We start from the raw sequence: 23986 nt of genomic DNA, 5'->3' as shown, positions 1-23986 counted from the left end.
ATTGATTTAGTGTATTTGTGACAGTCAAACATGATAATTTGGATTATTGGAGGAGCAGGGTTAATCTCCTGCCACTTGGTGGATAGGTTGATGTAAAACGAGAAAAATGAGGTAATTATGTTTCCACGGACTTGATTCTATGCTATAAAGTAATGATTTATAAAGGAAACTTACAAAAAATCACAGCAGAATCAGAATTAGCCGGAAGGTGTTCGGGTGTTAGTCATGTATGTAATATGACAAATCATTTGGCTGGTTGTCTGGCTATAACTATGCATGGTTTAGAAAATCACCATAATTTATATGATAAATACGTAAGAACCTGGGGTGGTCTCACATGTGAGACTATCTCGTCTAAGACCCATTCTTTAATATGAGGATGAAGGTAACCATTGGCTTTTCTGGTCGAAGCGTGCACTTAGAATTAGCCAATTGCCTGTGGTGAGGCTGCTGCATTAACAAGTCAGGGTGACGGAGGGGTGTTGTCAGATGTATGCTATTGAGAGAAGATATTTTAGACGATATTTTAGTTGTAAGTAATATCTTTCGGATATCGTTTAATTGTCTTGTAAGTTATGTAGTATACGGTTTCCTTATTCCTAGGCCTTAGAATAGGAAAATATATCACAAAAAAGATTTCCTTGTGGATGTATAAAACCCAAGGTTTGTACGATGTATTATTTATTCAAAATTTGATATACACAACTCTTCCAGTTTTACGTTTCTTTATGGCATCAGAGAGCGTTAATCGATCCTAAAAATAATAAACACAAAATTCTTCACCGCGTTTTCCCTTTTTCACAAACCCATATCAATGACAGGCGGAACAATAGTTGTCGGAGGGAACAGAAAAGGCAGTGGAAGCGGTGCGAAATCAGAAACAATTCCACCATCTTCTCCGTTATACCTACATCCATCCGATAGTCCGAGTTTGTCAATGTCTCAAATAAAGTTTGATGGTGAAAATTACCAATTGTGGGCAGATGCACTCCGCAATGGTCTCGACGCCAAAAACAAATTAGCTTTTGTTGAAGGTACCATTACGAAACCAGAAACGATTGAGGGAGCAGAAGAAAGTCTTGAAGCTGTTGCATGGCGTCAATGTAACGCTATGGTAAAGGCATGGTTGAGGAATGCTATTGAAGTGCGGCTTCACCCGAGTATTACTTTTTCTGGTACAGTACCGGAAATTTGGAAGGAATTAAAAGAACGATATTCCACCGGTAATGCTCCACGCGTGCACCAGTTGAAAGCGGAACTCAATGAGTGCAAGCAAGCAAAGGACCAATCTGTTGTCGAATATTACACTCGACTCAAATCTCTGTAGGACGAATTGGGAAACTATAGTCGAGTCCCGACCTGTACCTGCGGCTCGGCAGCATTCTGGACCAAGGAACGCGAAGAAGAAAAAGTGCATCAATTTTTAATGGGGCTTGATACGGTTAAATATGGGAACCTCCGATCAAACTTGATCATGGAAGACGAAATCACGTCACTAAGCAGAGCCTATGCTCTCGTTTTACGCGAAGAAAGGCATAAGGCAGTCACAAAAGACAAGGAGGAGGCCATTGAGACGGCTATGGCAGTACAGGCGGCTGTCAATGATCCCAATACCGATCAAGAAGAAATAAAACCCCCACAATGCACATATTGCAAGAAGTATTGGCACACCGAAGATAAATGTTATGGCAAACACGGCTATCCAAGCAGAGGACGTGGACGCGGCCGACGGGGAGGCCGTGGACAAGGTCGTGGAGGCAGAGGAAACGGTTTTCAGAGTGCCAACGCTGCATCAAACAGTGAGACGGATGCTCAGCAGACCGACTTGACCGCTGAAGAAATAAGCCGCGTAAGAAGCTTCCTTGCATCTAAAACAGGGGGTAATCAGACTCAAAAATCCTCAGGTATGCATCTTGGTAATTTAATGATAGATAGTGGTGCGTCCCACCATATGACAGGTCGTCGTGAGCTCCTGCAAAAACGTAATCATGGTAGACCATCCACCGTAGGATTGCCAAATGGATCTCACATCATAGCAAGTGAATATGGTCATGTCGTGCTTAGTGAAAATTGTGTGCTAAAATACGTCTTATATGTTCCGTCCTTGACTTGCGATTTAATTTCTGTACAACAATTGATTAAGGAAAATAATTGTGTTGTGACCTTTCATACTGACTATTGCGTAATACAGGACCAGTCTACGAGGATGAAGATTGGACAAGGTGAGCTCAAGGACGGCGTTTATTACTTGAAGCGTGATCAGGAAGAGGTAGTTGCTAAGACGAGCACACATGGTGACGCACGACTTTGGCATCGACGACTCGGCCATCCTTCAAGCAGTACTTTACCCTCTTTTTCGTCTCTAGTTGGATGTGATTTATTTTGGAATTCCAGTAGTGTTTGTGATTCATGTTGTCGGGCTAAACAAACTCGTTCCAGTTTTCACTTGAATAATAAACAGAGTAGTGATTTATTTTCTCTCATTCATTGTGATATTTGGGGTCCTTACCATGCTGAAAGTTTAACTAAGGCTCACTATTTTTTAACCATAGTGGATGATCGAAGTAGGGGAGTCTGGGTGTTCTTGATGAAGGATAGAGGAGAAGTAAGTCAGTTAATGATTATTTTTTGCAAAATGACTAAAACTCAATTTGGAAAACAAGTCAAAATAGTGCAGAGCGATAATGGTACCGAATTTCTTTCGGGTACTATGAAGGAATACTATAACGATTGTGGGATAGTTTTTCAGACCAGTAATATTGATACCCCACAGCAAAACGGAAGAGTAGAACGAAAACATCGACATTTATTAGAAAAAGCAAGGGCTCTTCGTTTTGAAGCAAATCTTCGTATTGAGTTTTGGGGGGAGTGTGTCTTAACTGCGGCATATCTTATTAACCGAACACCCACTCGCGTGATCAATTGGCTGACTCCATATGAAATATTGTACGGAGAGAAACCTATGCTAGATAATATCCGTGTCTTTGGCAGTTTGTGCTACGCCCACAACAAAGATCGACCCAAGGACAAATTTAATGAGCGAGGTAAACGATGTATTTTTGTTGGGTACCCACAAAGTAAGAAGGGTTGGAAGGTATATGATTTAAAGCGGAAAAATGTTTTTGTATCCCGTGACGTGATATTTTATGAACATGTTTTTCCATTTATTGTAAGCAGTGATACTGATAGCTCGAAATCACATCCACAAATTGCCGAAAATTTCGAAAGCATTGATCGTTTTCTGGACAATTTCGAAGAAAACAATGATAGTGGTAGTATGAATGACAAATTTATTGAGGAAAGTGGACAATTAGGTGAAGTAGACAAAATTCAAGTTACTGAGAATGAACATGTCGATGAGGCAGGGGACAAAATACTGTAGACACCTCGTTTCTGCACCTCTCGCAAACCACCCGGTGATGATTGGGCCGCATGTTTGATTCGCGGAACGATTTGTGACAGTTCGTAAGATTATCGTCAAGTGATTGCTCAAATATTAATGTCAACCTCTTAGTTGTCATCTACGTCCCGATACGGTCGTTTTGGCAGTAATTAGAGTGCATTCGAGTCGGGTCAAAAACCGTCTCCATTTTTCGATATAATTGTTAAAACCCGAGTCAGAATGTTCTGGAATGTTCCGGATAATTCTATTCCATATTTCTCAAATTTTATCTTTTGGCAAATAATATCCCATAATATTCAAAAGATAATCGAATCAATTCCGTCCTACCATAACTTAAACACGGAAATCTTTCTTAAACAGGAGGAAACCTCCTGGGAATAGACGCAGCAGTCTTTGCGCCTCTTCCAAGAGACGCAGTGGGCGCTGCGCCTCTTCCCTGTGCCCTTCTTTGCATGATTTACGTATCTTTTTTATATCTTTCCGAGATTCACTTCCAAAGAGTCTCTGAAACCCTAAACCTCCGCGTGATTAGTATAAATAGGAGCTTTCGTTCCTCATATTTCTCACGCGAGTGTCCGCCCTTCTCTTCTCCCTTTGCATTCTAGACTTCGTTCTTACTAATTGGCGCCTACATGCTTGAACCTTCGACCACGTAAGCTCGGATCTTTCCGGGTACCAGCCTCTCCGTTGCATGACCGACCAATTTGACCACTACACTCAATCAATCTAATTAGTCAATTTGTTAAATCGTTTTCCTCTTTAGAGGGAATTCTTTCCTTGCATTCGCGTCGAGCATTCACTAATCGATCTTCTTAGTTCATCTCGTTCCGTCAACATGTAAGTCTGAGGGTGTAATAATTCTCTTTATTTATTGTATTTATTCTATCGTATCATCATTGTAAGATTCACGTCGAAAGTACCTCATTAAAACCGATTTCTAAAACCGTCTTTAAAACCCTGTTTTTGCGGATTTCCAAGAGATGCGTCGAGAAAAGACGCAGCAACCGCTGCGCCTCTTCAAAGCGAGCGCAGCACTTTGCGCCTCTTCGTGAGGCTGCCGCAGTTCCTGCTTCTTTTCTTCTTCCTCCGTCCTCTGTAATTCGTATCAAAAATATTTCTTTTGTTTTGTTCGTCTGTTATTTCGTTCATCATGATAGTTTAATAATTCATATGTATATTATTCATCCATAATTCACATGTTTTAATTGTTATAAATCCGACTTAAATCCCTAATAATCAATATTTGCGGGTTTTTCGTCATTAATGTTCAATTCGAGTTTTAGAAGTTCAAATTCGTTCATGTTGAGTTTCTGGGATTCATTGTTGATATACTTTCACCTGTTTATTCATTAATTCGTCGTATTCATCATGTTTAGTAATTAGTTCGTTTAGTTAGTTTTATTAATCATTCATTAACATCGACCCTTCACATAATTAATCCGTTTATTTCCGTCTCGTCCATGTTTTACTGTTTTTATGACTTTAATCGCATGTAAATAATCCATTAATCACTTCCATCCGAGTCAAATAATTTAATCCATCATTAAATTTACCAATTAACATTAACGATTTGCAGTTCCGGCTTCACAGCCAGAACTCACCCTTGGAACAGACGCAGCAACTGCTGCGCCTCTTCCAAAGGGCGCAGTGCCTGCTGCGCCTGTTCCAGGATGAGTTCTGTCTCTGAACTCCTTTTCTGCCTTGACGTAGTTTAGTTAGTTTACGTATTAATCAACTAATATCCGTATTATCATCCTAATTCCTGTTCGTTATTTTTATTTATTTTATTTTTATTCTTTTATTCCTTTTTTATCAAATTATCCGTTTTAAAGGTATTTTCGACGTAAATCGCCTTTTCCAATGTAATTAGTGTAATTTTCATTATTGTAATTTATAATTATTTCTTTCATTGCTTGTATGCTCTCGCATGTAATTGAGCATTAAAATCCAACTTCGACCGAATTGCATGATAAACTAATTGTTCACCGACTTAGTTAATTCTCACATGTTAGGATTAATTTATGGATGTTGCATTGCATGCATATAGCCGACAGTATATCAAGTACGAATAAACTCCCTAATCATTAGTAGAGGCCGCTATCGAGGCGGGCGGGATTAGGTGTTCGATCAAAAGAGCTTCCTAATACGTACCCTCACCCCTTACTCCAGATCTCCGTGAGCACCCGTGTTCATTGGCATCCACGAGAGTCATTCTAGACATAGAATGCTAAGGGTAACGATTGCTTAGTGTTCATGTCACTACTTTGTGTCTTGACATGACACGAGGTATTCGAACGGTTCCAATTTCCCATAAAAATTGGTGGCGACTCCATACAAAATGCAAACGCTTGTCCCTCGTTTCTCAACCAAGCGCCCAGTGGGCGGCCCGTCTGTCCACGTTTGGCGACTCATTGGGATATACACTTACGTGTAGCTAGGGTGAAACTTGAACAAGGTTAGGGAATAAGTTTGTACAAGACAATTGTCGGTTTTCATAACTCGGTCTTCCTAGACCGTTTAATCCGGCCTTCCTAGGCCCAACCCAACCCATTCGACCAATCGTCCCGTCTAAACGGTCCTAATTCTTATTTGGGCCTAAGGATGGATAGCGATTGACGTCATCCATACCATGATGCTTACTTTTGTTTGTATCAAGGGCCTTCACTACTTGAGGAAATGGACTAGGAATCGGCCTTACTCTTGTTTGGCACGAGCCTCTCCACAGACTTCGGGTTTGATGGTTCGGTATGGCAACCCACCCTTTAAACCAAAACCCTTCTAAATGCACTCAGCATCCCGTTATAATGCTTGTATAAATGTGTAAACCTTACGTGATCACCATTTCAAAACAAATCATGACGAATTTTCAAAAAAAATCAAAACCCAATTTCAATCGAAAATTTCGAAAAAAGGGGCCTTTAATTAGCGCAAAATCCGGTCAAAACTCTGTCCGTTTGTCGTGTCAAAATTCGGGCCACAAGCCCATTTCAAACCTCACCTCGAGTCCATTCCTACAACTACACTACAGTTGGCTAGGACACACATTTTCAAAGACCTTGTCTTTCTTCAAAAATCACTCAACACAAGTGGCACACACCCACTTCAAGAGTCAAAACTTTTCCGCTTTTATGTGTGATAGAATGGTCGATCGTGTTTTGATTCGTCGCCGATCTCTTATCCAGTTTCCAAGATGCCTGGGTCAAGTGATGAAACAAACCTCCAGCAACTTCAAGAAAATAGTGATCGAATCCTAGCCGCGATAGCCCAAATGCAAATCACTCAAGAACAAACCTATGACCGCCTCGAACTTATCGAAGGCCGCATCTTTGATGTAGAGGGAAAGTTACCTTCTCCTGAAAAAGAAGTACTACAGTTTTCGGATGATGAGTCTAAAGATGAGAACCCTTTCCAAGGGACGACCGCAGCTGAGAAAAGACTCCAATATCTAGAGGAGCAATTGATGTACCTTAAGGGGAATGACATTTACAGGGAGAACAATCGTAAGTATGAAGCCGTCAATTCCAAATTGCCCACTAACTTTAGCATGACGGATATCCCTAAGTTTAAGGGACAAGAGAATCCTTTGAACCACATCCGCGCATTCAAGGACTACATGTCTATCAAAGGCATCAAACCCGAGATGTTCTTAAGGATCTTTCCTTCATCTCTCGACACCATCCCGAAGCAATGGTTCTACACTTTAGATCACAAAAAGGTCGCTACTTGGGAGGACGCCGCCATCGAGTTTTCGAAACAATACGCGGATAATGCCGAGATCCAAGTCAACATGCGCACTCTAGAGGTTCTTACCCAAAATGACAAAGAAGGATTCACCGACTTCCTAAGTAGGTGGAGGAAGACTAGTACCCAACTAGTTGAACGCCGGATGAGGCCACCCTTGTGGAGAAGTTCGTGGACAATCTCAAGCCCATATATGCCAACCATTTGAGATATCAAAACATCAAAACCTTCAAAGACTTAACTGTACTAGGGATGCGAATTGAGGACGACATCCGTAAAGGACTCTTGTCCAAAACAGTAGGTCGAGGATACCAAGGGTCCACAAGTCGTTCATACGGCTCTACTAGCAAGACCGACGAAGTTAACCTTCTCGAGCCATCCAAGAAAACTAGCCCACCAAGGAAGTTCACAAACCTTGGAGATACATACTCCAACGCTCTAAAAAGACTAATGAAGCAAGGTAAACTCCAACCCATTGGGCCTACTCCCGAACCTGAAAGGAAGTCCAAATTCTGGGACGAAAATTCCTACTGTGAATATCATAGAGGCAAGGGGCACGATACAGAAAAATGCTACAAGTTGAAACACGTGCTTCAGGATATGATTGAAGACGGTCGACTTCCAATTCCACCAGGAGGTAAACCCAACAACACTCAGAATCCTCTTGGAGTTCTAGTGATTACAAGTGACGAATCTACCTTAGATTGCTCACATCTCATTTCTCCCACCGAAGATGAAATTCACGCAATTGAGAAAGAAAAACTCTACTCTACCTTCTCCCCTACCATTTCCGACTTCATCGCATGGGCAAGGAGTGTAGATAGACAAGTGTGGGAACTAGAGAATATGGTAACAAACTTACGTGATCCTAGGGCAACGCCTAAAGAACGCGTACCATTGACCTTCTCTCAAAACGCCACCATGCAAGAAGTAGTCGCCGTGGTCGACAAGCTAGTCAATCAAATCATACAACTAGAAAGTGACATCATAAAGATGAAGGAACTAGCTGCAATCAATGGGGTTTGGGCCGATGACGACGAGGATGAGTATCTCATCGAAAACTCCTTAGTCAAAGAAATAGTCCAAAATGGCGAAGACCAAGATGTGGATCACCTAACTCGCTCGGGTCGTCCATACCAAAGCACCACTCAAAACGGTCCAACCAATGTCATCACACCAAATGACAACGAAGACGACCCCACTGATCATTTGCTCAAGCAATTACAGAAAACCAAGGCTGATCTTTCAGTCTGGCAACTAGTGGCAAGCTCATTCCCGCACGCCAAGCTTTACCGCAAGCGTTGGCCAAACCGAATGTAGCGCATAACTCTACTCCCGAAGATGTAGTCAACTTGGTCTTCCAAGAATCACCGAGGTTAAGTAATCCTATTACTTTCTCAGATGAAGACTTGCCACCTTTTGGCGCTAGTCACAACCTTGCTCTATACATCACCGTCATTTGTCTAAAGAAGAATGTGCCAATGACCTTGGTAGATGATGGCTCCGCGGTCAACGTCATACCCCTCAAAACGGCATACAAATTGGGCATGAAAGAGTCGGATTGGACTCCCACAAATCAAGGTGTACGTGCATACGACGGTACACGACGAAAAGTGGTTGGACTTACTAGCCTAACCATAGCCACGGGACCAATCGAGCGAAAGGTCAACTTCCAAATAGTGGACATCGAAGCTTCATTCAACATACTTCTGGGAAGGCCTTGGATTCATGCTTCCAAAGCAGTAACATCCACCCTTCACCAAAAGATCAAGATCCCACTCAATGGCAAAGTTGTGACGATCACTTCGTCGCCTATCAAGGCAATAATTGAGAAGCAATCAAACAATCAAGTCCTTACGGATCCCATATATGAACTTGGGGGCTTCCAAAGTGTAAATGTCATAGAAAGTGAGTTGGCACCTTTATACTATAATCCCTACTCTAACTTGGTGGTCAACCACATGCTCAAAAATCAGGGATACTTCCCTGGAATGCCTTTGAACCCGATTCGGAAGAACACCTTCGCGCCATACAAGAAAGGCAACTCGTCGAGAATACCACTTGGACTAGGGTATAAACCCTGAAGTGAAGAAGTTCTTGAAATGCTCGCTCAAGTCCAAAATCGCAAGTATGTAGGAGTCCAAATGAGGCCATATCTCCCCACCTTAAATGGATACTTCGTTCAAGAAGGAAGTTCGAAACTCTTTCACGGGTTCCCGAACCTTGGCATTACCTTGAGAGGAAGTTAGCCGGAATCGAGATCTTTCACGATTGCTATTTCATTCCTCCCGAAACGGTTCCTACCGTCAAAATCCGTCAAGCACCTTGCTTTGACGAACAAGCCGTTAGCCTATTGTTTGGAGAGGATCGATTCATTAGGGCCGCGCAGGATGAGATCATTACTATGATACTTCAGGACGATCGCTTCAACCCCACCGCGTTGATCACAGAAATTGACACAAAACAGCAGAAAGGATGGAGGAAATCCATCAAATGGACCAACAATCAAGGAAGACTCTTCAAGCTCACTACTGGAGAAGGAGAGATGTTCAAAGGAGAACCGAAGACGACGAGTTCGAGTCGGAGTCGGAGTCGAGTCGGAGTCAGAGAAGTCATTAGAGAGTCTACTCCCGTTGTCATCCCCACTCCCTTCGTTTCTCCTAGCCTAGCATCAAGTAGTCACGGTAGTTCGGGAAATGCCCCAATTACTGTTCCTTTACCGCCACTGACCATGAATCAGTTGGCTTCTTTGTTTCAACTTTACTCAAATTTTAATATGAATAAATCAGGTTCTGCTTACTCTTTGCGTTATCTTGAGTGCAATTCTGTTTATGATGATACTGAGGATGACCAAGACCCAGACTTGACCGAAATACCTCCCTACGTAGCCAAAGAAATATTACGGGGAAAGGGAAGGGGACCGAATCGAGGACACCGAACCTATCAACGTAGGAACTGAACTAGAACCCAAAGAACTTAGGATAGGGACTACCTTGAGCTCTGCCGAACGGGCCGACCTCATAGACCTCCTAAATGAATTCAAAGACGTCTTCGCTTGGTCCTACAAAGACATGCCAGGGATCGACAGGGATATTGCCGAACATAGAATTCCGATTAAGCCAGGTTTCAAGCCTGTGAAACAGAAGCTCCGACGAATGAGAACAGAGTGGGCTCTAAAGATTAAAGAAGAAGTGGATAAGCAATTCAAAGCCGGGTTCATCAAAGTTTCCGAGTATTCTGACTGGGTAGCTAACATAGTACCCGTACCCAAAAAGGATGGGAGAATCCGAGTTTGTGTTGACTTTAGGGATTTGAACAAAGCGAGTCCAAAAGATGACTTCCCTCTACCTCACATCGACATATTGGTGGATAATCTGCGGACCACGCATTACTATCCTTCATGGATGGGTATGCGGGTTATAACCAAATCAAGATGGCCATGGAAGATATGCATAAGACCGCGTTCGTCACCCAATGGGGAACCTATTGCTATACAGTAATGCCGTTCGGATTGATCAACGCCGGAGCTACATACCAACGCACCGCAACTACACTCTTACACGACATGATGCACAAATAAGTTGAGGTATATGTAGATGATATGATCGTCAAGTCCAAAGAGAGAGAGGGACATATTGCGAACCTTCGCAAGTTCTTCGCAAGGCTACGGAAGTACAACATGAGACTCAACCCTCAGAAATGCACATTTGGGGTAACGTCTGGTAAACTCCTAGGATACGTCGTTAGCCAACGAGGTATAGAGATAGATCCTTCCAAAATCAAGGCTCTGATTGAAATGCCACAACCTCAAACAGAAAAAGAAGTCAGAGGATTCCTGGGAAAAGTTCAATACATAAGTCGATTCATATCGAAACTTACGATGATTTGCGAGCCTATCTTCAAGAAACTCAAGAAAACAGAACACACAATGTGGGATGATGATTGTCAAAAGGCGTTCGACCGAATCAAGGAGATATTGGCTAAACCACCAGTGCTCATGCCACCACAACAAGATCAGCCTCTTGGTTTGTATCTTACGGTAACCGAAGCCGCCATGGGTGCCATGCTAGCTCAAACCATAGGAAGTGAAGAAAGAGCTATTTACTATCTAAGTAAGAAGTTCTTAGAATACGAGTGCAAATACTCACAACTCGAAAAGACATGTCTCGCTCTTGTGTGGGCAACAAAGAAGCTACGTCACTACATGCTTAGCTACTCCGTCAAAATATTCTCCAAAATGGATCCGGTCAAATACCTCTTCGAGAAACCCGTCCTCAACGGACGCCTGGCAAGATGGACCATGATGCTCTCGGAATTTGACCTCAAATATGTACCACTGAAAGTAATAAAGGGTCGCGCCGTCGCCGAATTCTTCGCAGAAAATCCCATCGACGACGCACAAACCATAGATACTTGGTCATTTCCCGACGAGGATATACTTCAAGCAGATGTAGACTCCTGGGACCTATACTTTGATGGAGCATCAAACCTAAGAGGGTTTGGAATAGGAGTGTTGCTCATTTCTCCTGAAGGTGAGCATACACCGATTGCTGTCAAACTCGACTTCGAGGTGACAAACAACGCCGCAGAGTATGAGGCTTGTCTAATTGGACTACAAGCGGCAGTAAGCTTAGGCATCAAAAACCTCCGAGTGCATGGAGATTCGTCACTAATCATCAACCAAGTTACGGGATCCTGGAAAATCCGAAGTGAAAGCCTAGCACCCTATCAGGCTAGGATAGACCAAGTCGCTCAATTCTTTGATCACGTAACCTACTTACACCTACCTCGAGAGGAAAATCAATTTGCAGACGCTCTTGCGAAACTCGCATCTTTGATAAACATGCCAGATTACATGATGGAAATGCCTTTGTGTATCGAACGACGGTCGGAGCCGGCTTACGTCCATCAAATTACCAATGAAGAAGAAATCGCACAGGAGCCCTGGTTCCAAGCAATCCTGAACTTCAAGCTTAATGGTACCTATCCTCCAGATATGGATAAGAGGGGACAACGAGCTATACGCCTATTGTCTTCACAATACGTTCTCATGCAAGGAGAATTATACAAAAGAGCACCTCTTGGTGTAATCCTACGTTGCCTTGATCATTCACAGGCACGAAAGGTGATGGAAGAAGTCCACGACGGAGAATGCGGTCCTCATATGAGTGGACCTATGATGGCAAAGAAAATCACACGTCTAGGGTACTATTGGACCACAATGGAATCCGATTGCATCAAATATGTGAGACATTGCCACAATTGCCAAATCTTCGGGAATGTACAACATGTCCCTCCTTCGTTGCTCTACACGATGACATCTCCTTGGCCATTCTCCGCATGGGGAATTGACATAATTGGGAAAATAACCCCAGCCGGAACAGGAGGTCACTGTTTCATTCTAGTAGCAATTGACTACTTCACCAAATGGGTAGAAGCGGCTTCCTACACCGCTCTTACGGCCAAAAATGTAGCCAAATTCATCCAAAATAACATCATCTGTCGATATGGTTGCCCACATGAGATCATCAGTGATAATGGGTCCCACTTCCAGGCCGAAACCGAACAATTTCTAGCCAAATACAAGATCAAACATCACCACTCTTCGCCCTATAGACCACAGACTAACGGCGCGGTAGAAGCGGCTAACAAGAATGTCGTCACAATCCTCAAGAAAATGACTGACAACTATAGAGATTGGCCAAGCAAAATACCCTTCGCTCTGTGGGGGTATCGAACATCCGTCAGGACGCCCACTGGGGCTACTCCTTTCTATTTGACTTACGGCATGGAAGCCGTACAACCAGTCGAGCTAGAAATACCATCCTTGCGCATCCTACTCGAAAGCCAAATCCCGGAGGCCGATTGGAAGAGGGATAGATACGAAGAACTCATCCTCCTGGATGAACGTAGGCTCCGTGCCTTACATAATGTCCAAACATATCAAGCACGTATCAAACGAGCTTTCAACAAAAGGGTTAGGCCAAGAAACATCAAAGAAGGAGATTTAGTTCTCAAATCGGTCAGAGCTCTTTTACCTGTCGACCCAAGGGGAAAGTTCAAACCTAACTGGGCCGGACCATATCTAGTCAAATCAATACTCCCAGGGGGTGCGGTTAGAATCACAGACCTAGATGGGAATGAGTTCTCAAACCCCACAAATCTCGACCAACTGAAACGATACTATGCCTAGAATAGGGACAAAAACGCGCCTCGCGTAAACCTACGTGTCGCTCTTGTGGCACTAAATAAACGGCCCCTGGCCCATTTGAATGTCACTATGCTCGTGCATCTTGGCAAACTTGTCATCCTCATATCATCAAACAAACTAAATTCGCACCTCCCGAGTAAGCAAAGGCTCATGTCTATTTTCTATGTTCATTACAAGCTCTTGCTTCGAACAATTATTCTTTTACATTTACTTGAACTACGCGCAAGGGTTTGATTTCGCTTTTTTTTTAAAAGTGAATACGTAGGCAATCCTTCACAGGATTCAACCCACCATTATATTTAAAATGTAAATAGAAGGACATTTGCATTGCATTTGAAATTCGACAAGAATAATTAAAGAAAATCACAACGGTTTCGTAACCACTTAACCTCTTTTATTTCATTCAATTTCTAATAATAATAATACGGCAAATAATAAAAATAGACTAGGCTAGGATTCTAAAAATCCCTCCTTTCTTATTACAACAATAATAATAATAATAATCAAATAATAAATAAATAGGACTCGGGCTATTCCTCCATCTTTCCTTTGCCCTTGTCGTTCTTGTCATATTTCTTGTCACGACCTCGAGCCGGGCGCTCTTGCACCACTTCAGACCTAATCACCAACGGTCTTTCTCGAGGCCTGACTTTTCCATTCTTGCCAACCACCATCTCCGCGACAGGAGTAGTCTTCGATTTCTTCGAAGGATGAATGACTTGGAACCCGACTTCTTCTTCTCCTTCAGTCAGATGCTTCTCCTTCTCTTTCTCTCCCTCGCGCACCTTGTAGTCAACAGGCTCGCGCTTCCTCAGTCTTTCGCGCTCTTCCGAAGTTGCGGCTTTCCTCCACATCAGATAAGAGTCCGACACCCACAAGGCATTGGAGGAGAAGTTCAAGAACCACATGTTTCTTTGGGCCCACTTCATAGCCCACTCTCTTCGGCTCTCTGTAGTAAGCGCCATAGCAGTCTGCGGAACGGTGTCAAGCCTAGGGATCATCTGCTTCAACCCGACTTGCCTCATCAATCTCTCAGGAAAGATGCATACCATAAACTCCAAACCAGGAATGCGCACGGACCTAGTAGGATCCAAAGAACACCCTCCAGAGTGCCACAAACCGAGATGGCGCGACCTGCATTTCAAAAGAATTTTCAGTAAACTGAACAAGTTCAATCAAATGTATTCTTACACGAAAACTGCGTAAGATAAGAACTCACCCTCCGAATCAGATGCTGCCAGTCATCTAGGCCAGCATCCGTCACAGCCACGTCGAAGTCACGCAGCTCTGAGATCGTCGTCCTCCCAGTAGCGTCAGTGTACTCGACGGTCTCGGGGTACTCTGGGGGCTCGATGCCCGCCGCCTCAACCTCCTACGAAGACAAATGGCTCTCGTTAATCGATGATCTTTCGTCGCAATTCTCGAAAATCAAAATCCAACAAGAAACAAAAGACACTCACCACTACCGGCCAATACGCCAACCTCCCGTAAAGGAACGCCGAGTAATCCTCGTCAGGGAGAAGAAGGTCGTCGCCACTAGCACCAGCCAAGTCCGCCTCCCTCTCAGCCTCAGAAGGCTCCCTAAACATCGTCCTAGGAGGATCGACGGGAACCGTCAACGCGCGCCCAGCACCGACGAGCTAACCGCTCGCCGTGTACCACACGGGACCCATCGACGTCCACAACAAGGCCGACTCGAGCTCCTAGGTCGAAGGACCTCGGCGACAAAAGGAGGCGCTCCAGCGTACTCCGCCCAAGGTCGGGCACCCACTTTGCGATAATATGAAGGCAAAGGTCATTCCTATGATCAATTTAAAACAAAGTATGAGAAGAATAAGTGCATACAAATAGGATACTCACGCATTTTGCTCGGTGAAGAGCGTTCACATCTCGCCGGTAGACATTGTGAGAAGAACGCTTGCTCTTCGTCCGGCACATGACCCAATCCCTCACCACGGGGTAGGCCCTCTCCGGCGTGCTCCGTCCTCTTGGGCACGAGGCCGGAAAGTAGGAGTACACCCACGCCCGCAAAGCATAGTAATCAATAACGATCTTTCGTGATTCAACGAAGAAAAGAATTTACTTTGATCCAAAGGAAGGTTCATACCTCCAACAGTAGCCCAGGTCCAACGGCGCCAGGAGAAGTCCCCTTCTCCATCAACTCCGGACGAACCATGGCCCTCATAAAGCGGATGAGGACCGCAAAACCAGCAAAGTGACCCGGTCCCAACGCCCTAGGGAACTCAAGTCGAGAGAAAGGGGAGAAGCTTCGTCGACAGCCTCTCACCCTTGTCTCCGAGGTAAATCGAAGACAAGAACCACCAAAGCCAAAGACGAGCCCTCTGCTCAGCTATGCAAGGAGGAGGAGCAGTCTCCCTCCCATCAATCACCACCGTCCGGGGTCTTCCCCAAAGTAATCTCGAACATAGGTACGGGTACCAAGCCCGGCACCGCAACAGCCTGACCTTGACAGGTTCGGCCGATCAACCTCCTCGCCTCGGCCGAATCCGCCCTCATGCCGGTCTCCGGCCACACCATCTCCTCGATCCCGCACGGCACCGGGAAATCATGCCGTAGTCCTCCAAGGTGACTCCCACCTCACCAAAAGGCAGGTGAAACGTGGAAGTCGTATCCCAAAATCGATCCAAGAAAGCGCGAACCAGGCTAAGGTTGGCCCGCAACTTCCTCTCCACGATATCCCTCCAGACCTGAACCAGAGGACCAAACGCTCCACGCTCGATCATGGCTCTCTCCTCCGCCGACAGCCGCTCGTAGTGCTCCATCGCCGTCGTATATCCCGAGAACGACCGGATGTTCCCGGCCTCCTATTATGATTCAAAATAAAGCTATCTTTAGTTTTGAGTAGATTTGAAAGTAAATTGAACAAAAGAAGAAAGGGGTAGGTAATGAGTTAGGGAATTCCTATTTACCAAGCTCTTCACCGTCCTGTAAGACAAATGACCCTCTGCAGCCCATACAAGGTGCCTACTCTCCCAGGTCTCAGCCCACGCGGGAGCTCCCCTCAGCTGACGACCCCCTCGTCCGAGGTGGGCCCGTCTCGGAATCTCCTCCTCGTCAGCAGCCTCCTCCTCGGGAACCTCGTCTGCAGCAGCCATCACCGCAGCGGTGAAGGCCTGCTCCAAAGCCTCCTCAACAGCAGCAGCGTCTATGTCCATGGGAGTCCTCCCCGAAGTAGAAGCATCATCACTGCTGACATTAAAGTGAATTCGAGCCGCGTCACGTGACGACAAGCCTTTGTTAAGAAATTTTCGAGCCTCAAGGCCCGGAATTCCCCATTTTCGGCCATCCTTGGCCATGTTCTCGCCAACCCAATCACTCATGTGACAAATTGGGTCAAGTCAAGTCCGAATCAAAGCCTAGTTCCGGGTTCAAGTCGAAAATTCGGCATCATTTCGCTACAATGGCGGTTATGCCCTAGAAGAGTGTCCTGCAAAAGTTGTCGCAAACCAAAATTCCAAGATGACAGGAAGTTTACCCATCACCCAAGGGTCCCAAATATCAAATTTCATCACAAATGGGCAATCCTAAGGTCATTTTCGAAGCAGTTAGCGGTCTAGCTGTGAAACCGTCTCAAAATTCGCTCAAGGGCTCAAAACTCGATGAAAATTCAAAGCAAATACATGGTTATGTTCCTAACATTGCCTATTATCCATTCCTAGCATCAATTTGGCAAGACAAATCCATTTGGGGGAAAAGCCCCAAATTTTCGATCAAATGGGTCGGAAACCCTAATTATTGCGGCTCAAAATTCGACAAATATGGATGATTAATGCAAGATTAAGACACATACCTCGATTAGTCATATTTCAAGCAAGCTTTTGAATCCAACCTTGACGGAAATGGTGAAGATTTGAGAGAGAAATTGAAGAAAATAAGTTTCGAAAATAAATAAACATAAACCTTCTGATTTCGCGTTTTTACGCAGGAATTGCCAAATTGGGGAAAAGACGCAGCAGGTGCTGCGCCTCTTCCAAGAGACGCAGCTCTTGCTGCGCCTCTTCCTTTTGTTCCCTCCGTACGAATTTTCAAAAGTTCGTTGGGAGTTCGTTATTTGTGGGCCCATCTTTGGTGCGCCTCTTCCTCGATGCTATTTTGTCATTTTGGTCCGTTTCGACGATTTTCTTTCGGCCCATGTTTATCCCAGCGCGACAGTATTTTGCAGTATTGTCCAAACCCATTTTACCCCGAGCAGCGGTATTTTGCAGTATTGCTCAATTTATTTTATCCGGCGCAGTAGTATTTTGCAGTACTGCTCACTCGAAGTTTCTCCCATGACGATCAAGATGTTCCTAGTCGTCAAGATAATCACCCCAACGAGAGCTTGCTTGAGGACAGAGACAAGCAGATTCCCCCAAAGTCATCAGTACATTCCCCAACAAGAGTTTGTTTGAGACCAACGCAAGCAGATTCAACCTCCAAATTTCGCCAGAGTTCGCTTGAGACCGACGCAAGCAGACTCCCCCAGCAGTTTCTACCGACGTCCTGCTGTTTTCAATATCTCCTGTTCCCCGCAGAAGTTCCTTCAGAATCCCTGTGACCCCCTAATGCCTTCAGACACCAAGTTATCTTCAGAGCAAAGAATTTTTCCGAAGCGCCTTTAGTCCCGTTTCGCCCAGGGGTATCTCAGGTATGATCACTTCTTATGGCTGGCGAGCTTCCTTACGCAGTCTAATGGACTTTAAACGACCCTCCCCGATAGTCGACAGACTCTAAAATGTTCCCGACGACAGGTCCTTGGCTCAGACCCCTTGAGCCGCCTCGCGTCGCCATAGTCGTCAGGTTGTAATCTTCGATTGACCTGATGGCTATACTTTGACTTTCGCCTTGTCCAAGCCTCAGTCAAAGTGGGGGCTCTGTAGACACCTCGTTTCTGCACCTCTCGCAAACCACCCGGTGATGATTGGGCCGCATGTTTGATTCGCGGAACGATTTGTGACAGTTCGTAAGATTATCGTCAAGTGATTGCTCAAATATTAATGTCAACCTCTTAGTTGTCATCTACGTCCCGATACGGTCGTTTTGGCAGTAATTAGAGTGCATTCGGAGTCCGGGTCAAAAACCGTCTCCATTTTCTGATAGCTGTTAAAACCCGAGTCAGAATGTTCTGGAATGTTCCGGATAATTCTATTCCATATTTCTCAAATTTTATCTTTTGGCAAATAATATCCCGTAATATTCAAAAGATAATCGAATCAATTCCGTCCTACCATAACTTAAACACGGAAATCTTTCTTAAACAGGAGGAAACCTCCACGGGAATAGACGCACAGTCTTTGCGCCTCTTCCAAGAGACGCATGGTCTGCGCCTCTTCCCGTGCCCTTCTTTGCATGATTTACGTATCTTTTTTATATCTTTCCGAGATTCACTTCCAAAGAGTCTCCGAAACCCTAAACCTCCGCGTGATTAGTATAAATAGGAGCTTTCGTTCCTCATATTTCTCACGCGAGTGTCCGCCCTTCTCTTCTCCCTTTGCATTCTAGACTTCGTTCTTACTAATTGGCGCCTACGTGCTTGAACCTTCGACCACGTAAGCTCGGATCTTTCCGGGTACCAGCCTCTCCGTTGCATGACCGACCAATTTGACCACTACACTCAATCAATCTAATTAGTCAATTTGTTAAATCGTTTTCCTCTTTAGAGGGCATTCTTTCCTTGCATTCGCGTCGAGCATTCACTAATCGATCTTCTTAGTTCATCTCGCTCGACATGTAAGTCTGAGGGTGTAATAATTCTCTTTATTTATTGTATTTATTCTATCGTATCATCATTGTAAGATTCACGTCGAAAGTACCTCATTAAAACCGATTTCTAAAACCGTCTTTAAAACCCTGTTTTTGCGGATTTCCAGTAGACAGACGTCGAGAAAAGACGCAGCAACCGCTGCGCCTCTTCAAAGGAGCGCAGCACCTGCTGCGCCTCTTCGTGAGGCTGCCGCAGTTCCTGCTTCTTTTCTTCTTCCTCCGTCCTCTGTAATTCGTATCAAAAATATTTCTTTTGTTTTGTTCGTCTGTTATTTCGTTCATCATGATAGTTTAATAATTCATATGTATATTATTCATCCATAATTCACATGTTTTAATTGTCATAAATCCGACTTAAATCCCTAATAATCAATATTTGCGGGTTTTTCGTCATTAATGTTCAATTCGAGTTTTAGAAGTTCAATTTCGTTCATGTTGAGTTTCTGGGATTCATTGTTGATATACTTTCACCTGTTTATTCATTAATTCGTCGTATTCATCATGTTTAGTAATTAGTTCGTTTAGTTAGTTTTATTAATCATTCATTAACATCGACCCTTCACATAATTAATCCGTTTATTTCCGTCTCATCCATGTTTTACTGTTTTTATGACTTTAATCGCATGTAAATAATCCATTAATCACTTCCATCCGAGTCAAATAATTTAATCCATCATTAAATTTACCAATTAACATTAACGATTTGCAGTTCCGGCTTCACAGCCAGAACTCACCCTTGGAAATGACGCGGCAAAGAATCGCTGCTCTCTTCCAAAGGCGCGATTACTCTTTGCGCTGTTCGGATGAGTTCGTCTCTCGAACTCCTTTTCTGCCTTGACGTAGTTTAGTTAGTTTACGTATTAATCAACTAATATCCGTATTATCATCCTAATTCCTGTTCGTTATTTTTATTTATTTTATTTTTATTCTTTTATTCCTTTTTTATCAAATTATCCGTTTTAAAGGTATTTTCGACGTAAATCGCCTTTTCCAATGTAATTAGTGTAATTTTCATTATTGTAATTTATAATTATTTCTTTCATTGCTTGTATGCTCTCGCATGTAATTGAGCATTAAAATCCAACTTCGACCGAATTGCATGATAAACTAATTGTTCACCGACTTAGTTAATTCTCACATGTTAGGATTAATTTATGGATGTTGCATTGCATGCATATAGCCGACAGTATATCAAGTACGAATAAACTCCCTAATCATTAGTAGAGGCCGCTATCGAGGCGGGCGGGATTAGGTGTTCGATCAAAAGAGCTTCCTAATACGTACCCTCACCCCCTTACTCCCGGATCTCCGTGAGCACCGTGTTCATTGGCATCCACGAGAGTCATTCTAGACATAGAATGCTAAGGGTAACGATTGCTTAGTGTTCATGTCACTACTTTGTGTCTTGACATGACACGAGGTATTCGAACGGTTCCAATTTCCCATAAAAATTGGTGGCGACTCCATACAAAATGCAAACGCTTGTCCCTCGTTTCTCAACCAAGCGCCCCCGTGGGCGGCCCGCTGTCCACAAATACAATTAGAACAGGGAAATGTTAATGAACATCAATCAGACCAGGGAAATGTCGATGAACAGCAGCTTGGCCGGGGCGCTCGTCAAAAGTTCGCACCATATTGGACAAATGATTACGTTTGCAAGTCTACTCGCATCATAAACCCCGTCCCAGTGGCTCATCCGGTCTCAACTTCATCTAAGAAAACAGGTACCCGTTATCCTATAGTCAATTACGTCACTACCAATTGTTTTTCTGAGTCTTACAGAAATTATTTAGCAAAAGTCGATGCAATACAAGAGCCGAGCAATTATTTTGAGGCAGCCAAAAAGCTTGAATGGAGGGAAGCCATGGCAAAAGAAATTAGTGCCCTTGAAGCTAATGGAACATGGAAAGTAGTCGAGTTGCCCGCTGGAAAACGACCCATTGGATGTAAATAGGTGTATAAAGTCAAGTATAAAGCGGATGGAACAATTGAGCGTTATAAAGCAAGACTCGTGGCGCAAGGCTATAGCCAAATAGAGGGCGTAGATTACCACAAAACTTTTGCACCGGTTGCTAAAATGACAAGCGTCAGATGTCTCCTTGCCGTCGCTGTAGCTAAAGGCTGGACAATAACGCAATTAGATGTGAACAACGCTTTCCTCCATGGCGATTTGAGCTAGGAAGTTTACATGAAAATGCCGCCTGGACTTGAGGTAAAGAATCAAGGAAGAGTGTGTCGCTTACTCAAGTCCCTCTACGGTTTGAAGCAAGCTTCGAGGAATTGGTTTGCAAAATTGACCAATTCCTTGACGAGGTATGGTTTCACGCAATCCTTGGCTGATTATTCGCTATTTACCTATAATAAGGACGGAGTATTTCTTGGATTGTTAGTGTATGTCGATGACATGATTATTGTAAGTAACAATGATGAAGCAAGTATGCATCTGAGGAGCTTTCTTGACCGGAGTTTTGGGATAAAGGACCTCGGAAAACTCAAATATTTTTTGGGTATAGAAGTAGCACACGGGTCCAAGGGACTCTTTCTTAGTCAACGCAAGTACGCTTTAGAAATAATCGCTGAAGCGGGTTTAGAAGGGGCGAAACCAGTTCGCACTCCCATTCAACCTAATCATGATTTGGCGTTGGCAGATGGCTACCTTTTACGAGATCCCATAAAGTATAGACGGCTGGTGGGACGTTTAATTTACTTAACTATCACGCGGCCAGACTTAGTCTACTCGGTCCATATTTTATCTCAGTTCGTACATGCTCCGAGGAAGGAACATCTTGATGCAGTGCTCCGGGTTGTACGATACATTAAAAACAGTCCAGGAAAAGGAATTGTCATCGATAAGAATAGTGATTTATCCTTGAAAGGATACTCGGATTCTGACTATGCTACTTGCCCTTTGTCACGAAGATCTGTGACTGGGTATTTTGTAGCACTGGGCAACACGCCTATTTCATGGTGAGCTAAGAAACAGACAACGGTTGCCAAGTCCACAGCGGAGGCCGAATATCGAGCTTTAGGGGGAGTGACAAGCGAGCTTCTTTGGCTAAAATCGTTCCTTGCATCACTTGGAGTAAGTCACTCTCACCCTATGAAAATGTTTTACGATAATCAAGCTGCTTTACACATCGCGAAAAATCCCGTCCTTCATGATAGAACAAAGCACATAGAGGTAGACTGTCATTTTGTGCGACATCATCTCATGAATGGTACGATCTCAGCTTTTCATGTAAGGAGCAAGGAGCAGATCGCAGACTTATTTACTAAGGCCTTAGGGGGAGAAGCATTTGAATATCTTCAAGCCAAGTTGGGTGTGTTGTTGCCAAGCCTGCCAACTTGAGGGGGAGTATTGAGAGAAGATATTTTAGACGATATTTTAGTTGTAAGTAATATCTTTCGTATATCGTTTAATTGTCTTGTAAGTTATGTAGTATACGGTTTCCTTATTCCTAGGCCTTAGAATAGGAAAATATATCACAAAAAAGATTTCCTTGTGGATGTATAAAACCCAAGGTTTGTACGATGTATTATTTATTCAAAATTTGATATACACAACTCTTCCAGTTTTACGTTTCTTTATATGCTGAGGTCAGTAAAGAAGTGGCTAACCATTGTCTTTGTGATTCATGGTGCATAAGGCATTGGAAAAATAAATTATTATAGTACTAATTAATTGCATGTAATTATTTGCCTCTTTTTAAAGGTTTACATTTATTATTAATTTGCTTGCTCGTTTGACTTTTGGACAATTTAAGTTTTTCTGTGTTTTTTACATGATTTGTTTTTATCTTTTTTTTTTTCTTGCTGTGCGGCTGTGCCAATTTAAATTTATAGTATTAGATTGATTGTACCAATTTTGATAGTATTGTAATCCCAGACTTTCTTGCTTTGGCCTCCTGAAAAACAGCCGAGACGGCAAAAGTTACAGCACAAACTTGGCTTTCACTCTACGTGAGTACATGAGGATAGGTACTATTTGTGTTTCTAAATCGCCATCATTCATTTTTGTTTTAGATTGACGTTTGTTAGCCGCTGATTTTGGTTATTGACATGTGACTTCTCTTAATCCGTTTGTTTCTATTTCATATTTGTAATTAAATTAATTTATTTAAATTTTTTATATAGTTCATCGGCAAGAGAGTATATTGCATGGAGGATATCTGGAGATCTATGCAAACGAAATGAGAAACGTCGCAAACGAGGAACTTCGCCATTAGTGAGGTATTGTAAGTTTAGTTGACCTATTGGTGCTGATATTAGATGTTAGCTATTGAGGTGGATTACTAATTGTGAATTTAATTAAATAAGTTAGGGTTTCGTTTTGGGTTTAAATATAATGCATCCAATAATTTGGGCCTTATTTAACGGTAGTAGACAATAATTATTTGTGCATCATCAATACGCAGGAAGAGGAAGAGGGAAAATTAGAGTTGATGCTGTTTTTGTCAAATCTCAGACATACTTCTGCAAGATAAAGGTCAGATATTCATCTTTATTTTTTTACTTTTTACTAATGTAAAACTTACTGGTCTATCTTTGCTTTAGCTTAGCTACCTTGTATATAGGTAATTTTACGGTAATTTTGAATCCGATTGTTTCTTCAGAGCTCGTGAATAAGACAAAGCATGCAACACCTTTTGATACAAGCAAAAATAAACACACAAATACACAACAATAAACAGTTGATCTCTTATAAAGTCTGGTGGGATAACAACAAATATAAATTCGAGTAGTAATTTTAACTATTTACATCATTTAATTTCCAAATATAGTTAAAATTTGTGCATAAATTTTTAAAATACTGGATAAACTTTACCGAAAATTTCTATTGCTAATGCCCTTATCGTATCGTTCAGCAT

The 23986-nt window shown here is 43.1% G+C and overlaps 1 protein-coding gene across 1 annotated transcript; it reads left to right on the top strand.

The window, feature by feature from the left end:
* Window positions 1–814: 814 nt before the first annotated feature.
* LOC141612949 (uncharacterized) lies at window positions 815–1327 on the top strand. Its single transcript, XM_074431696.1, has one exon. It carries the CDS (start codon window positions 815–817, stop codon window positions 1325–1327), a length of 513 nt encoding a protein of 170 aa, XP_074287797.1.
* Window positions 1328–23986: the final 22659 nt, after the last annotated feature.

Source organism: Silene latifolia, chromosome 11 (genome assembly GCF_048544455.1).
Source record: "Silene latifolia isolate original U9 population chromosome 11, ASM4854445v1, whole genome shotgun sequence".
Lineage (NCBI taxonomy): Eukaryota > Viridiplantae > Streptophyta > Magnoliopsida > Caryophyllales > Caryophyllaceae > Silene > Silene latifolia.
Note: the sequence above shows the minus strand (reverse complement) of the source record. Positions and strands in the feature narration are given on the sequence as shown.